Here is an 11293-nt window from a genome sequence, read left to right on the forward strand (position 1 = left end):
TAGGAAAGAGAGAGAGAGAGAAAACGAAATAAAGGAGGAGGAAAGAGAGCGCGCGCGCGAGAGAGGGAGAGAGAGAAATGTGTGAATGAAATTCGAGCGAGAGAGAGAAAGGCAGCCCGGCAGAGATACGTAGTTTAGAAAAGAATGCTAAAACGAAAATTCTCTTTACCCGTCTTTTCGCTTAGTTCTTCTCCCGTTGCTATTTTTTAATGCACAATTACACAATAATCAATACGTTATATATATATATATATATATATGTATACATGTATACGCGTATATGCTCGTAGTGTACTACACGTCGGGGGACCAAATGAATGGGAAAGAAAAGGCAAGAACAGAAAGCAATAGTGGACACGCAGATTCTTTTTCTCTGTCGTTTCCTTGTGTTAATTTCTGTAACCGAACTTTTTTTCTGCTGGACTGTCGAAATTATTGTTACTATTGCAATTATTGTAATACCGTCCTCTAATTGAAAATTCTAAAGAATATGACCTTAGAAAGACAATTATATTATGGGAAAGAAAGAAAATAAAGACAATAAAAGACACGCACGCTTAGTCGGTAAGAATTTAGAGGAAAAGGAGAAACGTTCGCGAGAAGATATCATCGTGATTTTTGTATTTTGTACCTATTTAGAATTGTACACGTGAATAGAATTTAGAACTTTCTCTTGTTACACTTATTATACATACACACACACACACACACATATATATATATACTTCCTTTTTCCTTGCTTATGTTCCCTGTTCTTTATATACTTTTTCACTTCAGTTCCTTTTGTTCTTTTTTTCTGTTCACTTTTATTTGTTTTTTTCTTTTAATCCTTTAGTCGAAAAATTGAAAATTTTCAAAAAAGAAAGAAGTCCTTGAATTTTTGTTTTCTGTTTTTCATCGTGCACAGGACAGTTCACTTGAAAAAGTCAAAATATCAGTCCTAATGATCTATGAAAAATCTATGAAATTAAATTGTAGTTATATTCATTGATATGCTTGTTCGGGCAACATTTGAAAATTTGTACTTTTTCAACAAAATAGGTCACGTGATATGTAGTCACGTAAAAGTTAAATAAAAAGAGATTAGTAAATGAATTAACGTTACAGTAACCAAGGGGAAGCAAAAAAAAAAGTGCCTATTTCGTATGTATGTATATCGTATAATAAGCGACGTGATCGCGAGCCTACCCATTCGTAGAACAGTGATAGAACGTTGGTGCATCGTTCTATTCCAATAAATTTCCATGCTGATTAGGGGAGGAACATAATTATACCTGTACTCCATACATTTATGCCGTATGTGTACGTGCTTCCTTGTACTTGTAGATGCGCTAAGATACGAGAGAAGAAAAATTATATATAAAAAATTAGTGTGCATATATATATATATACACACCCAAATATATGCATATATATATGTGTATAAATATAGGATTATAACGATGAACCAGCTAGATAATAATTGCTGGAGGAACGAGTGATAATTAATTAATAACGACAATCGATACGTTATTTTTCTCATTATTATTAATATTCCGTTCTTTACTCGTTGATAATGATAGTTACTACTTATTATATAAATATAGTAAGATTAGAGAAAAGGAAAAAAGAAGTTTCCTCTCTGTAACAAATGGCGGTTTTATGAGATTTTTAGTGTTTTAAAGGAGTGAAATTCAACGTGCGTACATTTAGTTCGTGAATTTGTCTCTTCCTATTTGCGTCTTCATTATGCCTCTAGAGGATCGACAATGTACTGCCAGAATATATATATATATATAATTTCATAAAAATGTTCTTCTTATGGAATTGAACGAATAAAATGTCAGCGAGTATTAAAAGTGGTTTGCATGATTCCTCAGTCTCACGACCGTGCCTCCCCCTCGACGAGAATTATCCAAGCATATTTCTGTTTTAATTCATGTTACATCGAGGATTAGAAACTTCGAAATTAAAGGTTTCCAATGGTAAGTAAAATTGTTCTGCAGAGGAAGGAAATTCTTGTATTGAAAAAGAAGAAAAAAAAAAGAAAATAGCAAAGATATATGTATGACACTGTTACGTATTTCGTTTGTTGTAGATTTGAAATAAAATCAACCGAGATTCACCATTTCGAAGTAACATACGTACATTATGTAACCAAAAGGATTTCTTTAGCTTTTCTCTCTACGGTTTTCGAACTTTTCTTCATCCTTCGTAAAACTTCTTCGTTTTCAGGAAAATGAAAAACAAGCATTCGGTTGTCGAAGGAACGAGTCAATTTTTCCTTTCAATTTTTGAAAAAAATAGATAATCAAGAGAGAAGTATTTCCATTGAAAAACGTAGTTTTTCAGTTTCAAAAGTATCTAAATATATTTTAGTATAAAAGCGACAGAACGTTTATTGTTGAAAGTATAGCCAACAAGAGGAGGTGGTGAATCGACGATAGCGCGATTTTTACCAATGCAGGGGGGGGGGGGGAGCATTTATTAGATCATTGATGATCATCGAAAGGAACCTCGAAGCTTATTCCATCAGTCGAGGTCCAACTAATTTCGGTTCCCTCTATTCGCTTTATTGCATCAGGGGGCACGAAGATTATTCTCATTTTGTTGATTAGTAACTCGAAGCTTAGCCTTAGCGTTAAATCGTCCCATTATCTCGCGTTCACCAGTCCTTCTGCAGCAATATAAGTTACTTCTTTTCAACAACTTTCGTAGTTTCTCTTCTTTTTTTTTTTTTCTGAATTAGAAAAAGTGTCAACGTTGAGAATAATATGAATGAAAATATCAACTTTTGCAATGTGAAAGATTCGAAGCTCGTTAGATTTCATTCAGAGTAAAGAAGATTTTTCTTTTTTACAAATACATATATAATTTCAGTGACTAGTATTTTGATCGATTATAACTCAAGAGTTCAAATAAAAAGATATTTTATATATGCAAAGTTTTCTGGAAGATCTTCGCAACCCCTATATTTCAATGTGCATTCGATAGTTTGTTCTTATGATAAATTCGAAAGCACGAATTATAATAATAAGGAATAAAAGAATGCGTGATAAATGTGGTATTTCAGTGGTGCATTCATTTGAAAAATGCAGCAGGAAGCAGACTAGTGTCTCGTTCAGCTGGGCAGGTCAATTCAAAACAATATAGTCTAGGCAAAGGGACGAGAAATGGGCTCCTTACAGTTTTTACGACCTGGTCGGGTTTGTTTAACAATAACCCTAGGCACTAGTGTCATATTTATTAAATAGTAAGAAAATTATTTGTTCTTCTGATTTTATCTTCCTTTAAACAGGTTACAAAAGAAGAAAACGGAATATTAATTATAGAGGAAACTATTTATAAAAACCAATCTGTGGCAATATCCAAAAAACAAAAAAATATAGAGCATTAATTATTCTTATTTCATTCTTTAATATCCCTTATCGATCATCGTTCAACTCGTGAAAGAAGAATATCCACAATGAATCTGATTTTCTTCTTATAAAATTGCTTCCAACTGTAAACCTAAAAATCTAAGTAACCACAGGAACATTGAAAATACGCATTACCAGTGATAATCAATCGATATGTATCAATATGTATCACGTTGAAAAAGAAAAAAAAGGAACATCTACTGTCTTAAGTTCCAAGTTGAAACGTGGAATTACAGTTGCGTCCAGCAAATTTTGTACAGGATTTCAGCGTACAGGCTGTACACGGACACAGACCAGGTAGCAAAAGACAATGCTGTATAATACATGTATACAGGTATGAAGAACTTAGAGGACAGAATTTTCTTTGGAGGATCCGTTCGGTTTGCTGGCTGGAAGCGACCGCATCAGGGGCAACGGCCGGTCAAAGTCCTTCGACATTCTATCCCCTCTACTTCTTTGTTCCTGTCCTTCTTGTTCAACGTTTCTCTTTTCCCTGCAACTTTACTCCTCTTCCACCTTAAACTTGTTCCCACTCATCACCATATCTTATTTGGTCTCTCCTTTTTTTCTTTTTCCTTTTTTTACTTATTCCCCTCCGTTTACCTTTCCTATCTCCACCGACGCTCGTAATTTCGGTGCGCTATTCTCTCCTTTATCCGTTCTTCCGTCGTTTTCAGCCCTCTTACATTCGTCTTTTCCTACGTTTCTATCGCATTCCTGTGTACGTCCATTCCTAAGCTGCCCTTTGCTATTGTTCTCTCGAGGATAAGCCGGTTTTCATATACCTCGGTATCGATATTAACACTTTAATACCTTTTGATTGTACGTCGCGCGTGAAAACGATCAACTCGGTTGAAACTGTAATTTGAAAATTTCTTCTTAACGTGTTACATCGATTGTATATCAATGGAAACGGTGTATTCGAAAGAAAACGAATAGAGGCGTATAGATTACCCCTCTGAATGAAATATCGCCGTTTAGATCCAAAGAATCGAGTCTTTCGCAATTTCGAAGAAATTAAATTTTTACTTGAAAATTCGTCATTTTATTAAGTCAAGGTGGAAGTGCGCAGAGGGGAAAAATTAAGGATTGAATTATGGTGCAAGGGTGCCAAAAGCGCCCAACGCGAGGAAATATTCGCGACGCCTATAGGTTCCAAGGTTACATGCGCGGGAAAATTTTGAAACTGCCTATATACGCGAACAGCAGCGAAAACGGTTGAAGTAATATAGTTGATCTCTCGAATCCACTCGAATGGTTTGAAATTCCCATAAATCAATCGAAATCATCTTCGCCGGCGGCCATGTTATGATTCTGTCGAATAAAATGGTATTTCGCGGAACGTTTTATAAGAGCCCGATTGAAATCGCTGAATTGTACTTGGGTTTTCTGGTACACAATGATAAGCCTTTATATCTCGCATGGCCTTTATTTTTAAATAGGAAAAAAAAAAAACCTCACGATAAACTAGAATTAATCATCACGATTGTGTTCAGCCGCGATTTCAACGTGATTAACGTTGAAGTCATCGGCTCGATAGAGATTAACCAAGATTTGTTTCGTAATTTTTACCGGTGAACTACGTGCAATTAACGAGAACGCCTACGTCGTTGTTGAATCAACAGTTTAAAAGTCGTAAAATGATGAGACAGGCGACGACGCTAATAATTTTACACGCGTAAAAATATGCAGACGTTCGACAAATACGTTCTAATTTTCTAACTTACCACAAAAATCGAATTTACCAAAGAAAAATAGGTAAACGACTTGTGCTCTATTTAAGATTGCAAACATCGATATTGATCTATGTACAATTTATCGTAATATTATTATGCATACGTGACCAAAATTTGTAGAAGAAAAGAAACGATATTAATATTACGAGAGCGAAACGATCGAAAATGAAATGTATTTCCTTTTTCGATTTTCAAAGGAAGAACGGCCTATATTCGATGTTATTGCATTTATTAAAGATCAATCGATCGATCGATCAATCAACGAGGAAACGTTCTGGATGAAATCATTAGGTGCTCGTTCCCGTTAAATCCGCCGGTTAGAGTACGATGTTATCTTTTCTTATCTGAAGCGAGTAAATGTCTGCGTAACAATACTAATAATTCTACCTCTTTCTATGGTTACGAATCTACGAGTTTCGTGAAGCGTTGTCACTCACGATGCTACTGCGCAATCGTGGTAATTGATAAGAAAGAATAAGATTTACTAGCTTCGAAGGTTTAGTTGTGAACACGATCAACATTCAATCGGTATTCGTGCCAGTATTTTACGTGAATTTTCAGTATCTCACAAAACGTCATTCTTACCGTTCGATAAGTATTACTTCTACGTACACGAAGTTAGTGTTCTCCGGAGACGGAGAGAGAGAGACAGAGAGGGATACCGGAAGTAGTCGGTGGACGCCGGAGAACCGGAAGTGGCGCGGACAAGTAGCCACTATTTCGAAGGATCTCGAAGGTTGTGATCCAGAGGGAAGATTCACAACTTTCTTCCTAAAAGATGGCCACCGTTTTGGCCACATTCTCGGTCCTCAAGGATCACGTGAAGCTTAAAGTCTCGCAGGATGCTGTGGCCATTGATAATATGGGTAATTGAAAACGACGACTGCTGGCCTAAAGAAAAGTCTGGGAAAATTGTTCTTGCTTTCATTGATTTATTCTTAACGATTTACAATTTTTTTTTTTTTTAAATATTGCTTCATCGTTCTTATTTATTTTTCCTTGCTTTCTTTTTCTGTTTTTTCACGGAGCAAATATTCTTGCATTATGATCAGTTTTCAAGCTGCACTACAGAGTCACGTTTCTGCTACTTCTGATCAGTACACTCCTGGTGACGGCTAGACAATTTATCGGGGAGCATATCAGGTACAGAAGTTTACGATTGCACAAGTATTCTTAACACTTTATCGTTGGGTGCTTCATCAATGCGGCATTACTAACAGCACGAACAATGTTGTTCAGCTTCCCGAGAAACTTTATGCGATTTTGTTTTGTTTAGACATGCAGTTATCTACCTAGATCTCTGACAAGTTAAAGAAATTCGTAACTAACATGTTCCTACTTCCCCCGGTATTTCTGAAGGTCTTGATAATAGTCGATTCGGGATGAAAAAGAAGAAATAAGAGGGGTTTCGTGCTAATGATAGTTATTTAGACTAGGAGGACGCTGTTGGTAGTTGAAGTAGTTTAAAGAATGATCGAGTTCGTAGTTTTTCACGTATAATGTCATTTTTGTTACAGCATTTAGAATGTATTCGTAACAATAGGATATAACAATGTTGTTAGTATTATCAGTATTGTAAAACTTTAATAAATTGTAAGATTTCAATAAAGTTTTCATTATGCTCGATTTGGATACTTTTTCACTAGCCTTGCAATACTCGAAGAAAAAGATACAGTTCCTGGATAAAAAGTTTCAAATTTTGATCTCAATAACCGCTTACGTTCCAAGTTTTAAATCTTTCTTTTACACAAATTCGTTTACACAAAATGGCATTACTTTTACACCTAACACGAGAATATTGTCCGAAAAATATTACATTACTGTAGGATTTTTTGGTAAATTTTTACCAAGCATAGAAGAAATTTCAATGAAATTATATCGAACAACATACGTACACTTTGGAACGTGAGATATTTCGCGACTCATAGATAATGTGTTAAGGATGCATCTGTCGATTAAAAATGTATTAATAAAAGAAACACAGTAAACCGTATTCGACGTTTTGTTTTAACGAATAAGATGTCTCGCTGGTGCTGCAATGACCGATGATAAGATGAAAGTAATCAATACCTACTGCTTTTCTACATCTACGTACACTGTGGTAAATATCAAAATTATGCAACAGATTATTCGTCGTGATCGAATAAATTGAAAATCTATGCTCAAACTACTTGCAAACAGATCTTTGAAAATTTACTTTTACATATAAAGTAAACCTCTATTCCTCGGTATTCGCCAAATTTTCATCTATCGATTTAACACTCTGGTAATATATTTTTTCGATGCTTGAAACATCAGAAAACATTTTCCCTCGAACACAGATATTACTTATTTCCAATTGGAATCTTCAAGGTGGCGAGTTCTTAGAAAAATTCCTAATACATATTTTCTTTTTAAACAAAACGTGACATAATTACCATTTCTTCTATCTAACGAAGGGGTTAATTTTTTTACTTGGAAAAATTCGAATTACTAATAACATTAACGTTGCTAATCTTTCGAATAATTTAACACGAGATAGAGTGGAGAAGAAAAAAGAAAATGGTAGATCACTTTACACATGTATGTCTTATAATTTCACAAAAATTCTCATGCTTCCTAGTGAATTTTTCAGGTGAAACACATGAACCAGACATCCGTCGAGCTGGGTGAGATCGCACATCCTGGCGTGGGACCTGCGACCAAAGATGACTCCGTGGTGCATCATGCCTACTACCAGTGGGTGCCCTTCGTTCTGTTTTTTCAAGCGATCCTCTTTTACGCGCCTCACTACCTGTGGCGGAATGTTGAAGGTCAGTCCCGCTATATACTTTCTTCCAACCAATCTTACATACCTTCCTCCACCTATATACAGGGTGTTTCAAAATCATAGATACTTCACTGGTATATTAGCGGGGAAACTTTAAAGATGAAGAGATAATCGTCTTTTAAAATGAAGAATTCACGCTGAAATTCGTACTAAAAATTCACACATTAGCTTCGGACGACGCACATGTATGCGTCATTCGGGGTTTTTCACTTGAGCAGATACGGATGACGTGAAATACGTCGTTGAGATTTTCACGTATCTATCTGTTTGAAAATAAATTTAGAAAACGCTATAAACGGTTCAATTTCTCTCATCGGAAACGCCATAACGCGGCTCCAAAACGCCTCGACGCCAATATGTTAATACTAACCCTTTCGCTGCGGCAAATTTCAATCGCGGCTGCAAAATCTTTCCTTTCGGTCGCGTCGTTTTAAAATTTGTTCCGTTCAATTAAGATGGAAGCGTGCAAAGAAGAAAAATTAAGGAATAAATGCGGTGTGAAAGTGCGCCAAAAGGCGCTAAGAACACTATGTTCTTCCAAACTTTCCAACATTACAGGCGCCAACAGCAGTGAAAGGGTTAATAATTGTACAACTATTCGTGTGTTCGCATAATTTACGCGACATCTCTCTACGAGGACGTACGAAAAATTCTTAAATGGCAGCCATACCTAACCCTCAATTGGAAATGAAGATTTGGAAGGAAATATCCGAAGTATAATTCCTTATTCGAAGCATTTTTAAACACGGTCCACACTTTTCTTTTTAGACAACCCTGTATATACATCAACGTTCATATACCTACTCGTGTTCGTTTTCAATATGGCAATTGTCGATGCGCCGGAGAACAGCTTTATCGTATGATCGTAGTTTATTTTTTTATCGCTACACTAGTCCTCGTAAATCACTGTACAACATATGTGCACAGTACTCTACGATGTGAATTAAGAAAAAAAAAAAGAAACAATGAAATAAAATTGCACGGTTCCAGGGGGTCGTTTGAAAGTACTAGTGTCTGGATTACACATGGCGTCGTTAGCTCTACGAGAGAATTCCTTGAGTACCAGCAACGGCATCACTGTTCTATCGGTGAACGAACGCAAGGAGAAGATCCAACAGATTCGAACTGCTTTTCTCAATCGTATTCACTTGAATCGACCATGGGCGTACTATCTTGGCCTCTGTGAGGTTCTCAATTTCATCAACGTACTCGTCCAGATTTACCTCACCGATTGGTTCCTCGGCGGAGCTTTCCTCGGTCTTGGACAGACTCTGGCTGAAGGTACTGCCGATGGAAAAGTGGATCCACTCGATGTCGTCTTTCCCAAGGTACGTTTCATAGAATTGGCATTGTTTCGTCGTGAAAATTGTCCATTTAGAGAAAAAAAAACTCCTTCCAACCCTTCGACAGTCTAATAAAATTATGAATTACGGTAAAAAAAATGTAGATTTTACTATTGTATTATGTCTCTTTCGAACTTTCTTCCTAAATGTCTCTCTTGAGCTTAAACACTTAGATATTTGCCTCTCACGGGATAAACTGTCGAAGGGTTAAATTTACGATGGATTTTTAGTGTTTATCATCTTGTCTCGAGGTGTGCTTTGTCAAATTAGTATTGTCCAGCTTATGTTCCATAGTGAAATTCTTGTTTGATGACAAATCAAATTTAGCAGTCCTTCGTTATTCGCACGCGTAAGTGTACACGGTGTAATTTATTGTAAAATAAAAAAAAAAGATGTTTGATTGCAACGTGAAAAATGTCACTTTTAGAGTCTTCATTGACTCTATTTTCATAAAAGTGCCTGGAAAATACATCGGTGTGTATGAATCACGTTTACATATCTCTTTTAGTGCTTGCAATCAGTGATAAAAGTAATCGCATTTCTACTGTTGTTGATTTTGCACGCTCGATATCCACTTTTGTTTGTGCGAAAAATAGAATAGAATTTTCTTAATAGCAACACGCACGTTTTGTTCGTTAAGTTTTCTATTGATTAGAAAGGTGCTGATTTGTTACATTTTATCGCACGAAATCGGAACTGCGACAGTACTGTATCTGTAGAATTCCCAGAAATTAGCGAATAAAGTGTCGTCCCACGGCTTCCGGTTACTTTCGTCGAGTAAGAAATTTTTGATTTTTAACAGCTTCTGAAACGAACATTTTTCAGGTAACCAAATGTGTCTTCCACATGTACGGTCCATCGGGAACGATACAAAACTACGATGCTTTGTGCGTGATGGCGTTGAACATCGTTAACGAGAAGATCTATGTGTTACTTTGGTATTGGTTCATCATTCTCTCGGTGATAACCGGTTTAGGATTGCTTTGGAGGGTACTGACTATGGTGTTGCACTCCAGGTTACTACTATTTATTGCCTACACTTATTCTACAACTTATCCACCCTAACCTTTTCGGAAATCCCCGTTCTAGGAACTTTACACGCTAGCCTTTAAATCAGCGACACTTGAAAACTCGCCTGAATATTCGTTGAAATACTCCTTAAAAATCTGAGTTTAATCCTTCGACAGTTTATCCCGAGTGAGACTCGGGCAAAACGTCAACTATCTAACTGTTTAGCTCAAGAGAGACTCTTAGGAAGAAAGGTGAAAAGGAACAGAGATATTATTGTCGTAACTATGACGTAGGGTTATGTATCCCTTGTTTTATTATTGTTGCACAATTACGTGTGAAATGTACATCTTTTTTACCGTAATCCATAATTTTACTAGACTGTCAAAGGTTTAAGGCTCGATTCTCCTATCCTTTTTCTTTCCTTCTTTCACATAACCTCTCTCTCTCTATTCAATTTTCTTCTTCCATAACTAAATTATTGTGTTTATCTCTAGCGACTGTTTCACAATTTTCTCGTCCAAACAGGAGCGTGCAGTTCAACAAACTGGTGTTCTCCTTGGCTTGTCCAGGGAGGAACAATCCATGGAATGTACTGGCGGTTACTCATGAATGTCACTATGGCGACTGGCTATTCCTCTACTATATAGCGAAGAACCTGGAGAATCGCGTGTTTAAGGAACTGTTACTACAAGTGGCAGAGGACCTACAAGAAAGACGCCAGCTCCGGTTTAGTCTTTTAACGGAGGAGAAACCGTTAAAAGCTTAAGTGTCAGCCTTAACTCTCGCGCCATGGATAAGGGTGATTGCTTGCAGGGTTGTTTCTTCGTTGGTGATGTGAATTTACATTTCAACAGATCGATAATAGGATTGTGGACAAATGAGAGAATAAAATTTCTTCTTTTTCTAATTTCTTATCAAAAAGAGTATTATTTACGGGATACATTTCGATCATTCGGATGATCCACAAAGCTCTACCTTCTAAGGATAGTATTTTCA

The 11293-nt window shown here is 36.4% G+C and overlaps 1 protein-coding gene across 2 annotated transcripts; it reads left to right on the forward strand.

The window, feature by feature from the left end:
• Positions 1 to 5587: 5587 nt before the first annotated feature.
• On the forward strand, positions 5588 to 11228 carry LOC108572379 (innexin inx7-like). Of its 2 annotated transcripts, none has more exons than XM_017934611.1 (7): positions 5588 to 6000; positions 6187 to 6277; positions 7154 to 7235; positions 7749 to 7926; positions 8934 to 9271; positions 10112 to 10302; positions 10823 to 11228. In XM_017934611.1, the coding sequence occupies exons 1-7, from the start codon at positions 5913 to 5915 to the stop codon at positions 11061 to 11063; spliced, it is 1209 nt and encodes a 402-aa protein (XP_017790100.1). In that variant the 5' UTR covers positions 5588 to 5912; the 3' UTR covers positions 11064 to 11228. The 2 variants fall into 2 exon arrangements, with proteins under 2 accessions (XP_017790100.1, XP_017790101.1); XM_017934612.1 differs by having other exon boundaries at positions 5939 to 6000; positions 6233 to 6277.
• The last annotated feature ends 65 nt before the right edge of the window (positions 11229 to 11293 follow it).

Source organism: Habropoda laboriosa, unplaced genomic scaffold (assembly GCF_001263275.1).
Source record: "Habropoda laboriosa isolate 0110345459 unplaced genomic scaffold, ASM126327v1 scaffold65, whole genome shotgun sequence".
NCBI lineage: Eukaryota > Metazoa > Arthropoda > Insecta > Hymenoptera > Apidae > Habropoda > Habropoda laboriosa.

Bases quoted from the DNA above. Each gene is read 5' to 3' on its own strand.
- LOC108572379 (XM_017934611.1), top strand. From the start codon at position 5,913: ATGGCCACCGTTTTGGCCACATTCTCGGTCCTCAAGGATCACGTGAAG. The intron at 6,278-7,153 runs GTACAGAAGTTT...TTAACGAATAAG, and splicing joins TTTATCGGGGAGCATATCAG to ATGTCTCGCTGGTGCTGCAA. The intron at 7,927-8,933 runs GTCAGTCCCGCT...GCACGGTTCCAG, and splicing joins CCTGTGGCGGAATGTTGAAG to GGGGTCGTTTGAAAGTACTA.